General features: G+C 37.7%; 1 protein-coding gene across 9 annotated transcripts in view; it reads left to right on the plus strand.

Annotated features, from left to right (window-relative positions):
- The window catches only part of LOC150078358 (uncharacterized), an 821,930-nt gene that overhangs the window by 674,853 nt on the left and 123,826 nt on the right, over nt 1-23,251 (plus strand). For all 9 annotated transcript variants that reach the window (XM_090384968.1, XM_090384969.1, XM_090384970.1 and 6 more), the window contains one exon: nt 5,852-8,232. In XM_090384968.1, the coding sequence (XP_090241094.1) occupies nt 5,852-8,232 (2,381 nt within the window). The remainder of the gene's footprint in view (nt 1-5,851; nt 8,233-23,251) is intronic.

Below are 23,251 nucleotides of genomic sequence, written 5' to 3' on the forward strand. Positions count from 1 at the left end.
GAGTCTGCTCAATCCGTTCAAGGCCTTATACACCTCAATCAGATTGCCTCGCAGGTACCTAGTCTCTAGAAACTGCACTTTGCAGAACTTAAGCCTTTATTCATAAGTGCACCCCCTTTGTTCCCTTCACCAGTCTTTTTGCCCTTCTCTAGACTCATTCTAGCAACTCTACATCCTTCCTAAAATGAGGCTTCCAGACCTGTATGCAGTACTCAAGGTGTGGTCTGACCATTATCTTATACAAGGGGATAATCACCTCCTTATCACTGCTTGCAAAATTCCTGTATATCGTTGACAAGACCCTATGACCAACTATGGCAGCCTGTCTGCTCTGCTCAGAAAATTTCATATCTGATTGCACAATTTCCCCCAGATCTCTTTCATTCACCACTAACCGAGTGTAACACCCCTCAGTTGATACATTTCTCTGGGGTTACTGCTACCCAATGCAGTACTTTGCATTTGTCAATGTTAAACTTCAGTTGCCACTTCTCAGCCCATCTACCCAACTTTTCCAGATCCTGTTGCAGCAGCATACTGTCATTACTGTTATTAACAACCCTGCCAACCTTTGTATCATCTGCAAACTTTGACATTAAGCTTGATATACTTACATCAATATCATTGATAAATATACAAAACAACAATGGGCCGAACCCTGAGGGGCATCACTAGTAACGTTAGTCCGTGTAGAGCAGTATCCATGATAACAACTCTGTCTTCTCCCACTTAACTATCGTTTTATCCACTGTAGCAACTTGCCCTTAATGCCATACTGTTCCAATTTGTACAGTAGTCTTCCATGTGCAGTAGTACGAAAAGCTTTCCTGAAATCCACGTATATGATATCAAAATTAATTTTTTGCACCCAGTTCCTTTGTGACCACATCATAGTATCCAATCAGATTCGTCAGACAAGACTTCCCCTTGACAAACCCATGCTGTGTCTGAATTATTACTGCTGTCTTGTCTAGATGATCCTGCAATGCTTCTTTAACCAATGACTGCATTATTTTCCCTGGAACAGAAGTTAAACTACCAAGTATGTCGGCGCCTCCGTAGCCAGGTGGGAAGGAGCAGCAGTGCATAGCACACGCTTCTTGATTAGACCGGGGTTCGATCCCGTCACCACCAAATACGGAGGATGCGGAAAGGTCAGGGAATAACCACCGCATATCCCGGAGCAATATGGCCTTAGTTGCTAATGCTCCTAAAAACCAAATAACAACAACAACAGCCAGGTATGTAATTGCTTGTCACCCTTTGATAATCCTTTGTGGACTGGAGATACATTAGCACATCTCCAGTCAGTGCGGATGTCCCCTGAGTCCAAGGATTCTCTCATAATTATGGCTAAGGGTTTGCTTACTTCCTTTGCTACCTCCTTTAATATAACTGGATAGAACCCATCCACCCCAGGTGCCTTTCTTATGTTTAATTTCAGCAATTTCTCCTCAACTTTGCTCTCAGTTATTACAAAATCATTTAACTTCCTGTTAGTTTTTCTGAACATCTGGCCTCTTCTCCTTGAATGACTCCTCATATGTGAATGTAGATGCAGAATACTCATTTAGGTTGTTAGTTATCTGAGAATGATCATCTACAGTCAAACCATTGGAATCAAATGGACCAATCTGATTCATCTCCTTCCTTTTAGAGTTTAGAGTTTATATAAGTAAAGAAGTCTTTGCATCCTTTGCCAAAGATTTTTCATAATCTGCCTTCGCTTCCCTAACCTCCTTTGTGATTTGATTACAGACTAGCTTGTAGGCTTCTGTGTCGCCTGCAATTTATGTGCATCCCATGTATTTTTCTTCTCTGCCACGAGTCTCATTAGTTCATTGGACTTCCATTTGGGTCTGTACCTAGAGCAGTATTTCTTAGTTGGAACAAAAAGCCTAGTAGCTCCCAAAATTACTTCCTTGAATGCTTCCTATTTAGAATTTGCTGTTGGTAACATCATCAGTCAATCCCACTGTATCTAAAAAATATATGAGACCACTCTAGTTGCCTTTACGAAAGCAAAAAAAAACCATTTTTTTTGGCCCTGATGATAGTAGTTATATCTTAAGTAAATCCCACATCAGTACACTGTGATCACTGCCACCTAGTGATTGCTTTATCTGTAAATTCTTAATGCATGAATAATCACTGCTGATAATCAGATCAAGAGTGCTACTCCCTCTAACATGCTGCTGTAGAAAACAGTCATCCAATAAATCCACAAACCTTGCTAGTGTGCAATTGACCAACCCATATGTTTCAGTCTATATCTGGGAATTTAAAATTCCCCATTATAGGACACTGATTTACTAGCGCACTCTTATTTCTCTGTATAATTGTTCATCGTATTTATCAGAGTCAGTAGGCCTATAACAAACTCCTAAACTCATTTTTGCTTTCCCAGTGCTTTTGTCACACCAAACTGACTCAACATTGCACTGTCCATCTATGTCAACTGGATGAACTTCCTTAAATTTTATGCATTTCTTAACTAACAGCATAACTCTTCCTACCTTCCTGTCCTGTCTATCCTTTCTGTACACATTGTACACCCCAAATTGCAATTCTGCATCCCTTGAATTATTAAAAAGTGTCTCTGATATCCCAACAATATCTGCCTTGGGTGTCTTAACTAGCACATCAAATTAATCAAATTTATTTACTATACTCCTAGCATTGGTGTACATACAAGTATGCATGCACCTGTTCTTACTCTTAGTTAATCTTACACAGCCCATGTAATTACTTGTTTCATGACTCCCAGCAGTTCCTGAAATCCCTAGCAACCGGCTTTCCTGGCTTCTGTTCATTCCAATAGAAGCATCACAAGAATCATTTCCGCCTCTGCCTGCAACTACTGTTAATCTATTAATCTGTGAATCCCCCCAAGCTTGCAGTTTTCCTACCCACTTAACATTGCTTCGATAGCATCAGCAAATATCCATAAGGAAGGGATGATTCACATTGGCACAATATGAATCATCCCTTCCTTCTCTGATAACATAAGTGAGAATTTGTCGCTAATTTTGTATGAAATCTTAGCTAGAGTTCTTGTAATCTGGCTTAGAATGCCTGTCCCCCTTGATTGCCGATTAATTTATACTTGCTGTTGGCCTCTATGGCCCTTCATAATTTATAATCATTCCATGCATTTTTATTCTCTGTGACTTGTGTGATCAGTTCATGTGATCTATTTAGTTATAAACCATGAACAAGTATTGCTTAGTTGGCATTAAAAACTTCTATGATTGCCTCCCTGAACTCTCACCATTTTGCATTTGTTTACATCAGTTTCCAGCCCCACTGGAAAGAATTTAAAAAGTGTCTAAGACTGTTTTAGTCACCTTTGCAAAAGCAAAATCCCTTCCATTTACTGTCGACAGTTATATTTTGAAATAAGTTCCGCATAAATAAATTGTGGTTACTTCCACCTAGTGCCTTTATTCAGGGAATCCAGAAATGTTTTGTGTGAATGACTAACTCACAAGTACCATTCAGTATATTGAAAATTAAATTCCCTATGATCAGACATTCTGATTAACTAGCCCATATTTGTGTGTATAGTTGTTTAATGTACTCATTAAAATCATTTGGCCTATAACAGCGGTTCCCAATTGGTGGTTTGCAAAAATGTTCTGGGGTTCACACTAGAAATTCTATATTGGCATCTGCTTAGATTTTCATAGGTATATTTTTGTAAACTACTACAAAATAGTTTAATCTTAATTTATGTGGTTCAAATCAAAATTTATATTAAGTTGTGGTTTGGGTCACTGCCTTTTGCATAGTGAGCATATATGACAGGATGTTAGTAGAGAAATTGGGTGTGAAAATGCCAATATGTATCACACCATTCAGCTGTGGTAAAAGGATTATAAAAAATTATTAATAATAATAAACGAAGCTAGAATCAAGTAAAATAAAATTAAATATAATCAACAAAAGAAACCACACCTCTCACAATTCCTTATAATTAGTTTACTGTCTTACAGTATGTTGTGTTAAGTAAATGTTTTCCATACAAATTTTTTTTTGAAATTCTCATTGACCATTGTTATGTATAGATACTTAATAATAATTTTATATTATTATGCAATATTGCTTTTAAAAACAATACTGGAAATGTTTTATAATAAAAATTCAAAATTCAGAATTATTATAAGATTTTAGAGAATACAATCTTAGTGGTTCGTGATAAAAATATTATGTTGAAAGCAGTTCACGAGTCAAAAAAGGTTGGGAACTGCTGGCTTATAACACACCCCACTGTCATGTTTCTTACCCAGTATTTCTTAGCTTAAACCCTTGTTTCTTAGCTTATGTTACACCTGATCGACTCAACATGTATTTGTTTAATTTCAACATATCAGGTATTTCTGGCAGATTCCATGTAAACCTAGCATTATAATATTTCACCCCACCATCCAGATGGAGTTGGAACAATCAGCTTAATTTAAGAAAACCCAGATTTTCAAAAAGAAGGGATGATTTAAAACTTTTTTGTATATACAGTTGAGAGTATAAATACCATTTCTGTTCCTCAAGTATTTCTTCTGCTGCTGTGTTAAACACAGCATGCACCATCTTCTTGTTTTTGAAATGGATTAAGTAATGCCTTCCTTTTTATACCATAAAATACTATGATGTTTTCAGGGAACTTAAATCTATTTAAAATTTTTGGTGGGCAATGACCAATGGTTGCACTTTTTGTTTGTTTTTTTTTAAGATTTGATATGTACTCAAATACTAATTAATAAAACAGTTTTTAAAATAGAAGGGACTAATATAATTATTAAAAAAGAAGTTGCATGCCCCATTGAGTCCTAATGGTTATGATGAGGTTGTTAAATTCTTTCCATTTAATGCCTGTGTTTTTGTAATTTAATCATACCGCTAAAACTTTGCATGTGGCACTTAGATTTCTAAAAATGCATCGAACCTTGGGAATGGCATCCACCAAAATGATCCATTTGTTGTACCAAAATACTGTGGCTACTATTTAATTTTGGCAATTAATTGCTGTTGTGTTATCTGTGGTTTGAGTTTTTTGAACTTGTTCAATTAGAAATATGTTAAGTTCACTGTACACCTCTGAAGGCTTGTTTTCCTTTAGGGTTTAGTATTATTAGCAGCAAATGATATGGAAGGAAGGTTTGTTTGTTTGTTATTTAGGAGCATTATCAATTAAGGCCATATTGCTCTGGGGATATGCGGTGGTCATTTCCTGACCTTTTCGCATCCTCCGTATTTGGTAGTCATGGGCTCGAACTCTGGTCTAATCAAGAAGTGTGTGCTACGCACTGCTGCTCCTGCCCACCTGACTACGGAGGCGCCGTGATGGAAGGAAGCAAGCCTTATACAGCATCAGTCAAAAAAAAAAACCCTTCCCATTTCATCTATCCATTCCCTCCAATAATTGAATTCCTTGAATTTATTCAAGCTATCCACTTTGCTGCCTCCTTTAATATATTTGGATAGATCCCATCCACCCTAGGTGCTTCTTTATGTTTAACTTCAATTTCTCTTCCACTTTCCTCTCAGTTATAACAAAATCATTTAGCTCCCTGTTAAAGTGTGATATAAACTTCTGGCATCCACTCCCTGATGAATTCCTCATATGTGAATGTAGATGCAAAATATTTATGTATATATATTTTTTTATTATTTGAAAAAACTAATATGAGGCATTATTATTATTTTTGAGATTATCCTCTGTATTTTGATTTGATAGGAAATGTCACTTTTTAGATATTCTCTTTTGTTGTTCTTTTGAAAGAAATACTGTTTTTATATTTGATATTGATATGTGGAGATATTTTAATTTTTATTTATTTTTTATTTTTTAAAGTATATCGCAAGTGATGCATACTTCTACTAGAACTTCATCTCACAAATCAGAGAAAGATGGCACTGTTCCTTTTGACAGACCTGCTACTCCTGGCAGTAGTCGACCTTCTGCATCTAATAGTCAGGTTTCATTGATGTCAGCTAAACAGTTGAAGATAATCCCACAGGGCCAAGATCGAACCAGTCCTCTATATCAGCCAGTTGTTGGCAAGGGTGGAGCATTTAAGCCATATGAATATGCACATAGCCCAGCACCAGCTCACCAGAATACTGCATCTCCTACATTAAGTGGAAGGATAGGTAGTTCTCATTTTAATCATTCATCACATCAAGACCAACCACAGAACCTTGTCAAGGGGGACCCAAAGGCTCTTCTTGAACATTCTGCTTCTCAGTCTCAGAGCCATTATAAATTTGAACCCTCTAGGCCACCTGCTTCCACCCCACCTAATATTGCACCAAGAAGTTACACGCCACCTTTCACGGGAACTAAAAATTCTTCTCCTGTAACGAGTGCCACTTACTCTTATAGCCTTATTCAGCAGGGATTGGTGCCAAATCCTTTATATACCCCAGCACATACTGGGGCCAGTACAACTGCTTCAAGCTCAGCTAATGCAATTGTACCAACTTCTTCTGAACCTATATCAAAACCTCCTTCCCAATCTGCTAGCCCACCTGTTGTTCATCAGTATCCAAGAGCAACATTAGGAACAGGTATTACTAGTGGTACACCTATTTGTAGGCCTAATAATGTGCCTTATCCCGTACATCAAAGTCGCAGTTCTCACAGCTATTCTCCTGTTGGCCATCCTAGTGCCCCCATAGTAAATCCAAGCAGGACTCCAACACCTCAGGAGGCACATTCTGGTACTCGACCTCATATTGCCACACCTGGATCGACCCACAGATCTCCATCTCCTGCTCATTCATATGGAACACCGCTGGGAACTTTATCACATTCAAGCACACCTACACCACCTTTGCATACAAGAGTTCCACCGTCGTCATCTCCAAGAATATGTACTACTCCAAATCCACCACATATAAGCAGAGTTCCTCTCCATCCTGGTGCTAGCCCTATACCAGCAATCTCACCACCACAACCTAGTTCAACTCCAGAGAATCAGTCACAGCCACTGAATTTGCAGAATAATAACTCTTTAGTGAAACGTAAAACTTCCAAAGATACAAGTGGACGAAAACGACAGAAAACAAGTGAAGACCATCTTTTACCACCACAGTTACAGCCACAGATTCACTCTGATAGCAATCCTCCAGTTATACAGTTGGGAACACCACCTCAGCTTGTTTCCAATAGTCCTATGCCAGGAAATTCACCATACTGTGTATCTGTCCATGGCCAGCCTCGTCCTGTTACCCCAGTTGGCCATTCTTCTCAAAACTTCAGTACTTCTGATGTTTCTAATACCCTTTCTCCATCATCAGAGGCAAATACTCCATCAAGCACCACTCATGGCTCAGGGTTTATGGATTCATTCCGTTCATTTGTTACATCTGCTCAACAGCATGACTACCAAACATATTATAACAAACACACTAAGGCAAGGAATAAACTGGCTGCTGAATTTTCAGCAGCAGATACTGGAGACATATCTGCCAAATCTAATTGTGGTAGCTCCACCTCATCTTTAGCAAGTTTACCTCAAGAATCATCTGAAGAAACACATACTTTGGCTAGTCCTGCCTCAAGTAGTAGTAGTAGTACAACTCCGAGCAGCACTCTTAATAGTGGTGGTAATAGTACAAATCACACAAAATTAAAGAAAGCTTGGCTACAAAGGCATTCAGAAAATGAGGATAAGAAGCAGCCATTAGATAACTCAAAATCAGATATATCAACCAAATCTGAGAACAGTGAAACTGGTAGTGATGTTAAGTGCACAACTTCTTCCAGTAATAAAATGTGTAATTCTAACGTTGGAAATGTTAAGGAAATCAAAAATGTGAACAATAGCACTTCTGAAGAAAATGTGGTAAATGGATTAAACAATAAACCAGTTTCTTCAGGTACACCTGTTGAAGATGACTCAACAAGTTCTGCTTCAGAAACAGAACACGAATTGAAAAATTTAAAAAGGAAAACTAGAGTTTCAAGAAAACAAACAAGTATATCAAGTAATAGTGCAACAAACTCAACTAATAGTAATACTGTGAGCAAACGTCAGAAACTAAACACTGAGCATTCACATGATAATGTTGATGAGTCTTCAAATAATAAAAAGGAAAAAGAGACTACCAACAAACGGAAAAATGTTCAACCTGAAAGGGATACAACTAATAGTTCCAGGCGTCGAGGGCGTAAAACAAAAGGAAGGAATTCGGCTAATGTTGCAGATGATTCCCAAAAAAAAAAATCCCGTAAGTATGTTTTTCTAAAGCTTTTCTTGGTATTTTCCAATTTTATTTGTTTTATCTTAAAATGGAACTTCAGAATAAGTTGTACAGGGATTTCTAAAATTTAGCAACCATCTGGAGACATCTTGTTATATAACAAATCTCTAGAGTACCTAATGCAGAGCTTTCAAAAATTGTTGGTGTTACACCTTGTAGTGGTGCATCATGTCCCAAAGGGTATTGTCCCAATCTGAGTTAAAACAATGTCAAAATTTGGCATTGTTTTAACTCAGATTTCTTTTCATTCCATTATTCATGTAATTGATTGATTAAAAAAAAAAAAAAAACAATATTTGCAATTGATGAATGTCAAATAATTACAAAATGTGTGAGTGGGGTTGTCAGCTTATTTTTAGTGCACGCATAGAGAGTCTTTATTTGGAAAGCACTGAACTAATGGTTGTTGCAAAAATAGTTTAACTCTAATTGGATGAACAAATCAATTTTCCCATAGAGAAATTCCAACTTTATTAATTCACTTTCAATAAATTTAAATCTTAATATAACAATCAAAAATGCCTCTTGTGAAAAGACAATATGATTACATCATTTTCCACATGAAACAGTGCACTGTGGTCAAAGCATATAACATGCAAGGAACATTTGCCCCATATGGACCACTGCAGTAACCAGATGAAATTCACTGTAAACACTTTTTGTTTTTTTCAGTTTCATATACAGGCAGTTCTCGCTTTACAAGTTCCTGGGTTTAAGAGTTTTTCCCAGGTATCAACAAAATCTTAAATATGAACATTAATTGAAAAAATAAATGTTAAACATTCATAAATACCACATTCTAAACCATGTGCGTAGCTATACAATACAGTGTACTCCACTTTATGATATTAACCAGTTCTAGAGACACCATTGCATCGTGAAAATATCATAATGTGAACCCAATAACACATTGTTTTTTGTTAATTCGTTTCAAGATCTTGGAAGTTAATTTTTGCCGTATCACTAAGCTATTTATCTATCTATTCATTTTTAAGGTCACAAGCGTGACCTTAAAGCCATATAATAGGTTGTGAGCGTGGTTTGTAAATTGTATTAGTTACCAATTGACGTCATTAAAATCACTACACTTTCATCATTATCATATGTTCTGTTATAAGAATCAATTTTAAATGCCTTTGTGATATTTTTCTAAAGCATATATCTGGAGGTCATGACCATAAAACAAAAACAATTTGCACTTTCCAGTTTATTGGGCTTTTCTGTTACTGCAAGCAATATTGAATTTGTGAAAATACCGATAACTGGAATTGTGTCCCCTTCACTGAAATCTTCAATTCAATTTTATACGAATAATTAATTTGTATAAAAAAACAAAAATTTTCAGAATCTTCTCTTCATTCCCCCCCCCCCTTTTAAAGCTTCGTAAACTTGTTACTCCACACAAATCGTATTAGTTGCAATTTGTGCGTTCCGTTAAAAAATGCTTATGCATGCTGTTGTTATTTGGTTTTTAGGAGCATTAGCAACTAAGGCCATATTGCTCCGGGATATGCGGTGGTCATTCCCTGACATTTCCGCATCCTCCGTTTTTGGTGGTGTCGGTCTCGAACCCCGGTCTAATCAAGAAGCGTGTGCTATGCACTGCTGCTCCTTCCCACCAAGCTACAGAGGCGCCTTGTGCATGCTACTGAAATTTATAAAGAAAAGAGAAGATTATCTTGGAAACAAACTCCTCTTGAAGCATTTCTGAAGACGACTCCTTGTGCAACAAACCAACAAGTGCCAAGATAATAATGAGTGATTAACGAGTGTGCATTTAGTTGATGATGATGAAGAATAAACATTCTTTAACATTTGTAAGTCGAAATAATTTCTCTATTATTATAATTTACTTGATTTTACAGGCTATGTTTTTACAGGCTATTATTGGTTTTACAGGCTATGTTTTCATTTCTTTCGATAAATCAATCATTGTTTAAACATAAACTAATTCCAATGTTGAGAATGTAACTCCTATTTTTAACCTTATGTCTATGGGAAATAAATTGCCACTTTACGAGTTTTCGCTTTAAGAGTGCGTGCTAGGAACAAATTAGCTCGTACAGTCGAGAACTACCTGTATTAATTTAATGATACTCCACACAATTAAAACTTTGTCTTTCATCTTATAATACTATAATAACTCAACATTATACCAATAAAAAAAATAATAATAAATAAGAATATTCTGATATTTCATCCTTTACTAGATGATGATTTCACTTCAGCCATAAAGGTTCTTGTTGCACTCCAACCACTTTAAAGTGAAAATACTGTAATGCGCAGTACAGCTGAGAATTAAAACATATTTGTGTTGCTGTAATTAATTTATATCGTGGAATTTTTTTTTTTTTTTTTTTGTTATGGGATTATCTGTTGCTGGATTATCTAAAACCGTTGGACTTCAAATTGACATTGTAATGTATGAGTGGTTTTGTCGCGCACGTGCTAAAAAAATTCCCATTAATGGGCCTATTATTAGGGAAAAGGCTTTGGATTTCTATGGAAAAGGACTTCTATGTTAAAAACTTGTTGAGAAGTACAGTATAACACATAATATCCATCTTCAATAATTTAACAAGTTCTTTTTTGAAAGTTTCTGCTCCTTCTGCACTTGCGGCTTCTCCCTGGATTTTAAATCTATTCAACCAGCCCTTACTAGTTTTAAATGGTTCCCATTTTGTTTTTTTTGTTTTTTTTTTTAGGTAAGTTTTCTTCAGATCATCATATTGGCTAATATTTCTCTCTCTCTTTTTTTTTTTTTTTTTTTTTAATAATATTTAACTTAACTGAATTCTGCATTGGATATTATCTTCAATAAAATTAGTTAAAGTCTTTCCATTTCAATCCTAATAGCCGGCCTAGCCCTAGTTGCTTGGAGTGGAACAGCTATATTTTCCGCTGCTAAAATTAATTCTTTATTTTTTTTTATAATTGTTCTTAAGTTAAACTTGCTAGTCCTAAATTATGGCACACATCCGCTTGTCTTTGACCGGAATCGATTCGCTTCAAAACGTCTAATTTAATTTTCAAATTCAGTCTTTTTCTTACATTTATAGTCTTTGTACTGCGCCCAGACGTTGTTGCTTTTTCTTTCTTATCGGCCATTAGTAACTCTTCGAAAATGTAACTGCATTGGTTGCATTAATTATGATACAGTGTTCAAGTAAACTGTCTGTTTCGCACGATGTCTAATACGATGATGACTAATATGATATGATGACTAGACTTCGGATAAATGCATATAACGCAAATATTATTACGCAATATCATTTTTTAAAATGTTGATCTCAGAACTACGTAACAAGTCACTGTACTGCAATTAAATTAGCGTGCGAGAAAATTTCATTGAGCGTGAGAAATGTTTTAATGCTGTTTTGCTATCGTCTCCATCAAATGAAACGATTTCGTTAAATATGCCAAAAATGCAAACTGTAAAAGAGCGTTATAGTGATCTGTGACAACGTTATAGTCAGATTCAGGTTATAATATAAGAACAGCATTATAGCAAATTAGCGTAAAGTGAACCACATTATAACGGTGGCCTGCTGTATCTCAATTGCCAAATAAAATTGTACGTTCCTAACCCAGCATGCTGTTTTAAATGCCAAAAATTTGGGAATTCCCAAAACATCTGCAGAGGTTTAGCCACTTGTGCTAATTGCAGTTCACGCGAGCACATTCACTTAGAATATAAATCAGAACAGCACAAGTGCTCAACTTGTAATGGCATACATACTGCCTATTCCAGAGATTGTCCTCTTTGGAAAAAAGAAAAAAACATTCAACGAGTCAAAGCTGAACAAAACATCACATACCAAGAAGCCAAAAAGTCGGTACAGTCTCAATTCAACTCGCGACCCACTTTCGCTCAAATAGTTCAAAAGCCAATTTCAGTAAGCAATTCTGTGCAAAGAGTATGAACGATTGGTACTGAAACAGAAGTTACATTTCCGCCAGACACATCAATGTCAGACTGGGATTGGTCAATTTTGGCAGCTGTGCCCTTATCTAGTAAACTCTCTAAGACAAGCAGGGCTATTAATACACCAATCACTGTTCCGCATACTAATAATAACACAAAATACTCAGAAAGTCACGATCCCATTAAAACTGACTCGATAGAAATGGAAGAAAACACTAACCAAGAAGAACCAGTTCTCGACCTCTTCCCAGAGGAAGAGATGGAGACAGGAAAACTGTACTTTTCAAAAAGAAAATCTGTTCACCCTAAGCCAGCAGCTCTTTGGACAGAAACTGAGGACCGCACTACATCCAAATAATGCCGTTTCTGTCAATGGAATTGTAGAGGATATTGCAGCAACCTAGATGACATTTGGGTATAACCCAGTTGCCTTTTGCCTTAAAGAAACTAATTTAACCGCTTCTGTTACTACCTCACTTAAACATCACGTTACCTACAGAAAAGATAGAGTTGTTCATGTAGCCAGTTCGGCTCATGGAGGAGTAGCAATTGTACTCAGCTCCAATATTCCTTCCCAGCTGTTAATGCTACAAACAAATCTTTAAGCAGTAGCCGCTCGCATATACTTTTGTTTTGCTCTTACCGTTGTCTCCCTATATCTTCCTCCTAACCAAGACATCTCGTAGAGTGATCTTCACACCCTTGTATCTCAACTCTTCCCCCCCCCCCCTTTTTGCATCATAGGGATTTTAATGCACAAAAAACCTTTATGGGGTGATAAGATATATGATAAATGGGGAAAAATATTAGAAAAGTTACTTGATAAATTAAACCTGACCCTATTGAATACTGGACTACCCACTTATTTTCACCTGCCTTCTGGGTCAAGCTCAGCAGTTGACTTCTCTATATGCTCACCAGCCCTTTTTTTCTCTGTTTGAATGGTCTGTTCATGATAGTTTACTGGGTAGTGACCGCTACACAATAGTCTGTCACATAGAACAAATTTACCACCCTGCCATAATCAGACAGCCAAATGTAACTTTGCAAAAGCTGATTGGGAAAAATATAAGCAGCTAGCAATCTTAGAAAAAATAGCTGTTTCAAATGTGTCAATAAATTGATTACATAACAAACCAAATACTGCAGGCCACTGAAGCAGCAATACCAAGAGTTTCCATAAGTCAACGAATAAAACCAAAATGCTGGTGGAACAACAAATGCAACCAAGCCAAACGAGAAAAATAAAGCCTGGAATAACTTTTGCAAGAATCCTACCACTGCTAATCTACTCCAGTTTAAAAAATCCAACGCCAATGCTAGGCACATTCAACAGTCAAGCAAAAGAGAATCCTGGAAATGTTTTGCCTCCACGATTACGAGGACCACCAAAACACAAACCATCTGAAAAAATATTAGGAAAATGTATAACAAATATCCTCCATCACATCTGTCTACTGAATGTAAATGGTAATGAAGTTTCACTGCCTCAGGACATAGCTAACACTCTCGGAGACTCCTTTTCTCAGACCTCTGCCGTATCCTCATACTCACCAGAATTCCAGAAATTAGAAGTCCCTTGCTGAAAAACAGAAGTTAAATTTTGGCACTTACCACCATCAGTCATACAACTGTCTCTTTACCATAATTGAAATAAGGTTTGCTCTTAACAGCGCAAGACCTAGTGTTGCCAGACCTGATGGAGTTCACTATTCCATCTTAAAAGAGCTGATTGAAGAGTCGCTTCGTGTCTTACTTCTTCTGTTTAACCGAATTTTTACAGAAAATGCTTTCTCCGATACCTGGAGACATGCATATGTCATAGCATTATTAAAACCTGGCAAAGACTCAATGAATCCACGTCATTACCAGCCTATTATCCTCACCAGCTGTATAGGCAAAATAATGGAAAAAATGGTAAACTCTTGTCTCACTTGGTTGTTGAACAAATATAACCTTATCAGTCCTTCACAGTGTGGATTTTATTCAGGTAGATCAACTTTATACCTCTTGACTCAAATGAAAAACCAGATTCGCAATCATTTCTTAAGGAAGGAACATCTGACTGGTTTATTTAGACATTGAGAAAGCTTTTGATACAGCTTGGCGATATGGAATTCTTCTGGATCTCTACACTTTAGGTTTCAGGGGCAATATGCCACAGTTCATACAGAACTTTCTGAAACAACCGTGATTCCAGATGCACATTCAATCCACCCTCTCTCATAACTTCATCCAAGAAGGTGTTCCACAGGGTTCGGTTTTAAGTGCCACGCTATTTGTTATAAAAATCAACTCTGTATCAAAGATCATTCCACCACTACTCTATATGCAGATGACTTTAGTATATCTTGTCTCTCCCAGAACATGAGAATGATTGAGAGACAACTGCAAGACCACGTTGTAATCTTAATAAGATTACAACGTGGGCTGCAGATAACGGTTTTGCATATCAACTGATAAAACTGTTGCAGTTCATTTCTGTAGAAGACGTAATCTTTATCCTGACCAAATTCTGAAGCTGGGCAACTATCCGATTTCTTGGCTTAACTTTAGATAAAAAATTAAACTTCAATGACTATATCAAACAACTTCGAATCACCTGTTTCAAGAAATTAAACATATTGAGAGTATTATCAGCTACATCATGGGGTGCTGACCATCACACACTTCTTCATTTATATCATGCTATCGTAAGATCACGATTAGACTGTGGATCTCCAGTTTACAACTCTGCTAGGCCCAGTGTCTTAAGGTTTTTGGACCATATTCACCACAGTGGCCTGCACATTGCTCTTGTGGAGCTTACCGCACATCTTCAGTCCAGACCCTTTACGCCGAAGCTCATGATCCTCCACTCTCTCTACAAAGACAAATTTTACTGTTAAATTTATGCAGTCAACCCCTGCATCCAGCGTGGAAACATTTATTTACTCCAGAATGGGAGAACTCGTATGCCATTTATCCATCAATAAATCGCCCTGCTGGCATACGTCTTCGCTCATTACTCGAAAATTGGCAGCTAGACCTTTATAAAATAGCCACAAGTAGTTTCACTGCTCCTCCATGGGCTCTCTGTCCTGCAGCATGTGATCTATCCCTACAAGAATGGGGGAAGTACTCTTTCTCCACAGAATATAAAACAGCTTAACAAATCTCTAATTGAAAAATATGAATCTTATACCCAGATATACACTGATGGCTCCAAAACTGGCCATCATGTCAGTGCTGCTGCTGTTCTTTCATCATCCACAATCTCCAGTCAGTTACCTTTAGAAGGCAGCATCTTTATTGCTGAGCTACATGCCATACAAATGCCCCCCCCCCCCAAACTATAAAATTGCATCAGTTTACCCACAGCGTTATTTTTACCGACTTCTTCAGTGCCCTTCTCACTTTACAGCAACCAAGAAAACATCTCAATTACCTACTTGGTAATATTCATAACTTGCTGACTGACCTAGCTAAGGTCATGAAAGTAGTAAAATTTTGTTGGGTCACTAGCCATGTTGTCATACCTGGCAATGAGAGTGCTGACCATGCAGCCAAATCTACCGTGGAACCAGTTGGACCCAGGCACCTCCGTAGCCAGGTGGGCAGGAGCAGCAGCAGTGCGTAGCACATGCTTCTTGATTAGACTGGGGTTCGAGCCCATGACCACCAAATACGGAGGATGCGGAAAAGTCAGGGAATGACCTCTGCATATCCCCGGAGCAATATGGCCTTAGTTGCTAATGCTCCTAAAAACCAAACAACAAACAACAGTTGGACCCGTCTTTCAAAATCCCTTTCATGGACTATAAGAGTCTTATAACAAGGCGAAGTATGGATCACTGGCAAAACCAAGAAGGCAACAAACTCCTTCAGATTAAATCGAATCTCCGGTCTTGGCCATCCAGCTTCGCTTGAACCGAAAGGAAGAAGTCACACTTGCAAGACTTCGAATAGGACATACACACTTTACTCACTTTTATCTTCTTTCTTCCTCGTATCTGCCTTTCTGTCCGAACTGCCAAGCGCAAATCACAGTCGAGCATATCATAGTTGACTGCCCTCTCTATAATGGAGTACAGCAAACCACATTCTTATCAAGCCATGCAGCCTAAATCATACCTACTTTGCAACAAATTTTAGATGACAGGTCTGACATTGATGCAGTTTTCACTTTTCTAAAAAAGATAAAATGCTATGACAGAATATAATGTTTAAATCCCACAAAATACACATCTCACCTTTAATGACACCTGGTAACTCCTACCATTGTTTGGTGTGCATAATGGCCTTTAGCTGTCATTGCACCATAAAACCTCCAACAACAACATCCTGTATTACCTACAGACACGGTATGCATACTGGCTCATGCCTGGGAATCATTACAGTAATAATCATCATCATTATTATTATAAAATTTTTTTCCCTTTTGTGGGATTTTTTCCACCCATCCCATGAGGGGGTACTGGTACAAAGTGCATGGGGTTGTTGGTTGTGTCCAGTTACTATTGTTACTGTTGGTCGAGGAACTCTCTTACTATTCTGCAGATGTTCAGGATTGTGGCTTTCTGGGAGGCCTATTGCTGATAGGTTCTTATGGAGCGTTTTTGGCGCCACGGTTGACACAGTGATCAGGATGGTCATTACTTATTCCTTATGCCACATTTCTTTGACTTGCTGTCTTAGGTCTGTGTTCTTCCTGATATTTTCCTTTTAGGTTTCTGTTGTTGGACGCTATGTATATCAGTTTTTGGTATTTTTTTACTGGTTTCTGATGTATTATCCTGGTGACTATGTCATGTCTCTACGTGTACTCCATCATGGCGATCACCCTTCATCATATGGTGATGTGCTGGATTGTTTCTAGAGCCTGGTGGCATTGTTGACATGTATCATTTGTCATTCTAAGATCCATGGTGATGTATTTCCTGTAGTTCCTGGTGTTGATTATCGGGCCTTGAACGGTGAGCATGAATCCTTTGAACTTGAAGAAGAGCCACCCATTTGTGGGCCATGTGTTGGAAGTCATCTTATCTATGTGGACATTGTGTAGTGTCTGCCATGGAATGCCTTATTTGCCCATCTTTTCTGTCTTTGTTTCTCCTATCTGTGTGATTGGAGTCTACTTGATGCTGGCCCACCAGTTAGAACACAAGGAGATCAAGGCTTGCCTCACTGAGAAATACCATCAGAGATGGAGAAGCCTGCTAAAATCGAAGCCGATTGACAGCAACATGGTCACAGCCATTAACACTTAGGCAATCCCAGTACTAACATATTACTTTGGAATCAAACACTATAACAACAACACTGAGCTGGAAGAGATTGAGATCGACCATGAAAATGATGGCCAAGAGCCACCAACACAACCTGAAGTCAGCCATCAGGAGACTGACCACGAAGGGTCTCTCCCTCTGCCATGGCTTCAATCTCTTCACCAGTGTTCAGCTGGTTCCTTGCATTTGTCTAGGCCAAATTGTATCCTGATGTCTGTGCTGAACTCTTTCAGGGTCTAAAGTAACTGTTGGAGTTTATTCTTGGTTGCAGCTTAGAGTTGGATGTTATCCATGTACAACCTTTGACAGAGGATATACGGGTTATTCCTGTCTTCTTTTAGGATATATTGATACTTGCTGTTATTAAGCATGGTGAATGGTGGGTCGAGCGCTAATAGAACCATAGTGGGCTCAGGGCATTTGCCTTCTGATGGTGATCCCTCAATGTTGGCACCTATATGTTGTGAGGGGACTTTCCCGCGATGCTGCCAGTCCTCCAGATTAACATCACTGGGATCCAACACCCATAGCCTAGGTTCCAGGCTAACACAATAACAATCCAACGTGTTTGCGGTGCTCTGCGACCTGTGGAAACTTGGAAAGGGAATCATGGTGGTTGAGGAGATAAGCTGCAACACTCCACTTTGGCTCATGCTTTAACAAGACGAGTGATCCTAGATAGCTTCCAGGATCAATTGGTGTGAGGCAAAAGCCAATGAAAGCAATGCATGCACAGACACCAAACCCACAGGTATCAAATGGGCAGGTGAGCACCTTGCATATTCGAGAGCATACCATCGGTGGAAACAAGAAAAGCAAATACAGCGGCACAAGGCAGAACTATATATTTCATACCAAGAGGCAAGAAAATTAGTAATGCCTATAAATAGCAATAAACCCACATTGTGGACGAGATTATGTGTGTGCAAGCAGTGAATTTCGAGCTCCAAGAAATAAAGTTTTTTAAGACCTTTTGCCATTTTATTGGCTTAACTGTCATATTATTTCATGCACTCTAAGTAGCTTTATGATCCTAGTCATACTTGTTATTTTTAATTTAGATAGAAATATTGTAGGTCACTACTGAATATACGCAGAACAGTTGTTTCATTCGAATCTTGCCACCATTGTTATAGTATAGCATGAGTGGTAGAGGAATTCAAATTTTTCATTGTAGTAAATAGGTAGATCTGAAGTTTTAATTGATTAGGTTGGATAATTGGTTAAGGTAAAGAAAGCCAACACAAGAACCATGGGAAACATTGGGAAACTTTTACCGGTGAAAAGCGTTTCCTGGTACCGCAACTTCCCCCTGCATTCTTGGTAAACAGATGATGCGTGTTATCGGTAGTGGCACTAGAAGTCAGTAACAATGTATTGATTAGTTTTTTCTTATTATTAAAAACAGATTATCGGAGTTCATGAGTGGGCTGAAATTTACTTATGGGTACACCCTCCAGACTGCCTCAGTCTTAGGGGGTTTATCCCCCTACCCACTGTTTTAACTCAATACGAAAATGACTTCTACAGATGGTGCGTGTTATCAGTAGTTGCAGTAGAAGTTATTTTTCCTATCGTCTTAAAACAGAGGGAAGGGTGGATAAATACCTTAAGACTGAGGCAGTCTGGAGGGTGTACACGTAAGTAAATTTCAGCTGCGAAGGCATTACAATCATGAACTCCAATAATCTGCTCTTAATAATGAGAAAAAACTAATCAATTCATCATTATTGACTTCTACTACCATTACTGATAACGTACACCATCTGTTTACCGAGAAACTGCGGAACTGGGAAACGCGTTTGACCACTAAAAGGTTCACAAAGTTTCCCATGGTTCTCATGTTGGCTTTCTTTACCATTGCCGGATAATTTTGTTTTATATTATAATTAACTTATAACTCCAAATCACTTTTTGGGCATATATTTTGTTTAGCTAGGGATATTTGAACTAATTGAACATTGTGGTCGTTACGGTATAGCAATAATAACAGTGTTTCCCAAACTTTTTTAGTCACGGAACACTTTTCATCTCGCAACATATTCACGGAACACTTACGAAACACAAGTTTAGAGGGAGCCAAAGAACTGTTTGCTAATATTTTATTACATATGATGAACTGCATCAGGAGCATCTTTATTTCCAACACATGTAAAGCTGAAATCAGAATGTCTTATAATGGGGGATTTTAATTTCTCAGATATTGACTGGAAATTCTGGGTAGGTCATTTGCACACTAACAATGTTTTTGTGGATTTGTTGGATGATTGTTTTCTACAGCAGCATGTTCAAGAGGCAACCAAAGGGAGTAATACTCTTGATCTGATTATTGGCACATTAAGAATTTGCAGATAAAGGAACCACTAGGTGACAGTGATCACAGTGTACTGATATGGGATTTACTTAAAGATGTTACTACCATCAGGGATAAAGGGAAGATATTAAGATAACTATGTAAAGGTAATTGCAGTGGTCTCAGACATATTGTAGTTTTAAATGTTTTTCACCAACCTTATGTAGAAATAAAACACAAAGAAAACGAAAACTGGAATCTTGATAACTATGTATTTATAATAAATAATATTTGCCTGTATTTACAATAAATTATATTTAACTTTACAACTAAAATATATGAAATATACATATATACATTAAAATATGCTGGGTTAAGAACAATAAAATACATTAAAATAAACTAAATTAAAAGCGATAAAACCATAGCTTTCGAAGGCTCCTGCCTTCTTCTTCAGCGGTATTTTCTTTGTTCTGTGGTGCGTCTTTAAATACCAGCAGGTTCACGGTACTCATCACGTGTTTCATTCCCACATGTTCCGTTCTCTTGTGTTATGGAATCGGGAGTGGGTCATTTGGAACCGTTCATCCCTTCTGAGGATAGTAGCCTCAAAGAGGGGATGGATCCGCATTCCTCTATCTCTGTTAATGTTCACTGTGGAACAGATCCACAAACTCTCAAGCCACTTGCGGTCCCAGAACTTATTCGCCCGATCGGTGATGATAGCCTCGTCCGGGGAGATCTGGTGCTGCTTCTCCCAAAAATGCTCGGCCACGGCGGACTTACCATAGTCTGCACTTCTTATTGCCTTAGTGTGCTCCCCCAGACGGTCTTTGAGACGCCGTTTTGTTTCCCTTACATAACACTCCCCACAATCCGGGCATCTAATATTATATACGACCACACTTGCATTCTCTTTTTGAATGGGGTCCTTTACTTGTGACACGATTGTGTGCAGTCTCCGCCCCGGAAGCTGCACATAACGCGTCTGATAATTTCTTAGTATTCTAGTTATATGATCGGTTAGACCTGGATAGTATGGAATATATGCAGTGGATACTGGCGTAAAAAAGATTCACCTCTCCTCTGATTTCCTTTAATATATTTTTCTATAATCCTCTGGGGGTAGCCACATTTTGTAAGATCCGTCGTGACGCGTTCATACTCTACTACCTTCCTATCCTCGGAGGTACTACAGTGTGATTTTGCCCTGTCAACTAATGTTCTAACCACACTGTTCCTATGATGGTTGGCCTGAGCTGAATTGTAGTGCGAATATTGACCTTTACTCATCAATTTCCTATAGACCTTAGTCTTTAGTTGTTGGTCTTCTCTACAGACCAACACATCTGGGAACGGCAAAACTCCTCCTTCTTCTGCCTCCGAGGTACATTGTATGAATGGGGAGAAGCCATTTAAAATATTCAACACCTGATCTTCACTCCCCTTTCGAATAATTGAAAACGTATCATCTACGTATCTTTTCCAGGGGCACATAGGGAGAACACTAACATTAAATATTCTAGCCTCGAGTTCCTCCATAGCTAAATTAGCTATAATTGCGCTAATGGGGGAGCCCATGGCTGTACCGTTAACCTGCTTATACATAGTATTATCAAACACCATAGTGGTGCTTGAGAGGCATAATTCTATACCTTTCTCAATATCCTCTAAATTTAATTGTGTTCTAGTATTTAGAGTAGTATCTCTCCGTAAGGCCATGTGTGCACAGCCATTCCATGGTCAATCGGAATACACGTAAATAGAGATTTCACATCGAAAGATATCATAATTTCATTCTCTTCTATGTGTTGGCTTCTAATAAAATGCACAAAGTCTTTGCCGTCCTTAATACTAAATTCAGAAAGTCCTACTAATGGAGAAAATAATTTGGCTAAGAAACCAGATAGTGCATATGTGGGACTACCTATAAATGAGACTATGGGTCTAAGTGGTACACCCATTTTATGAATTTTGCGCAAGCCATAAAATCTTGGTATTTGGCTCCCTGTAGCATGCAGTACCCAATATTGTTCTTTGGAAATTTTGCTAGACTTAAGCCAACTCTGTACCATTCTATTCACTTGCCATTCCAAGCTAAGCAGTGGACTTTTCTGAATAACCTTATAGGTTGTATGATCATTCAATAAATCCAATGCCTTATTTAGATATGCTTCCTTATCAAGAACTACCGTTGCCCTACCTTTGTCTGCGGGTAAGACCACAATGCTATCATCTTGCTTGAGGCTTTTTAGCGCTAATTTTTGCTTCACATTGAGATTAGAGGGGGCATTTTTAGCTTGACTGAGGATGGCTGCTGTTTTAACTCGAATTTCATTAGCCATATCTTCGGGAAGTTTATTTATAGCTCTTTCCACGCCCATTGCTATTTCTGCAACGGGTACTCTGGACGGAATCATGGAAAATTTTGGTCCTAAATTTAGAACCTCCAATTGATCTTTAGTTAGTTGTTTACTGCTCATATTCACTATAAAATCCTTGGCAGTATTATCACTATTGCCTCTAAACCTGGTTTGTTCTCTAAGTGTGTCAAACTTCCCCATTTGTCTTCATCTATAGATGTCAGAAATTTGTTTTGTTTTAGTTGCCACCACACTAATCACTGCTGAAAAGTGCACCGGAGTCATCTTGTCACTAATCTTAGTAAAGCACTGTCTTTTGTCTCTCCTAATGTGGTATAAATTCCTATGTAATTTCTCAATCCATATATTTAAGATCTTCTTTTGATACCACTTGGAAACGTTAAATAGTCGTTCATCTTCAAAAGGTAGCTTTGTTTGAAAGCCTCGAGGTATGAGATTGTGTGTCTTACATCGATGGGCAAACCTCAAATGTTGCTCATGTTTAGCCTCCCTAACACTATGCCTCTTTAATTCTCTGATGCACCGCACAATTGGATGGCCATAGCATCTAAATAATTCATCAAACAGGCCTCTGAGGTTGGGTATATTCATATTGTAGTTTTAAATGTTTTTCACCAACCTTATGTAGAAATAAAACACAAAGAAAACGAAAACTGGAATCTTGATAACTATGTATTTATAATAAATAATATTTGCCTGTAAACAGTTCATAAAGACGCACCGCAGAACAAAGAAAATACCGCTGAAGAAGAAGGCAGGAGCCTTTGAAAGCTATGGTTTTATCGCTTTTAATTTAGTTTATTTTAATATATTTTATTGTTCTTAACCCAGTATATTTTAATGTATATTTTATATGTATATTTCATATATTTTAGTTGTAAAGTTAAATATAATTTATTGTAAATACAGGCAAATATTATTTACTATAAATACATAGTTATCAAGATTCCAGTTTTCGTTTTCTTTGTGTTTTATTTCTACATAAGGTTGGTGAAAAACATTTAAAACTACAATATGAATATACCCAACCTCAGAGGCCTGTTTGAAGGTCTCAGACAGTTTTTCAATTCTATGTAGTGGGACCAACCGATGATATTACCAACAGCAAATTCAAAAT

Source organism: Mastigoproctus giganteus, chromosome 11, assembly GCF_048544385.1.
Source record: "Mastigoproctus giganteus isolate SK-2022 chromosome 11, ASM4854438v1, whole genome shotgun sequence".
NCBI classification, from domain to species: Eukaryota; Metazoa; Arthropoda; class Arachnida; order Uropygi; family Thelyphonidae; genus Mastigoproctus; species Mastigoproctus giganteus.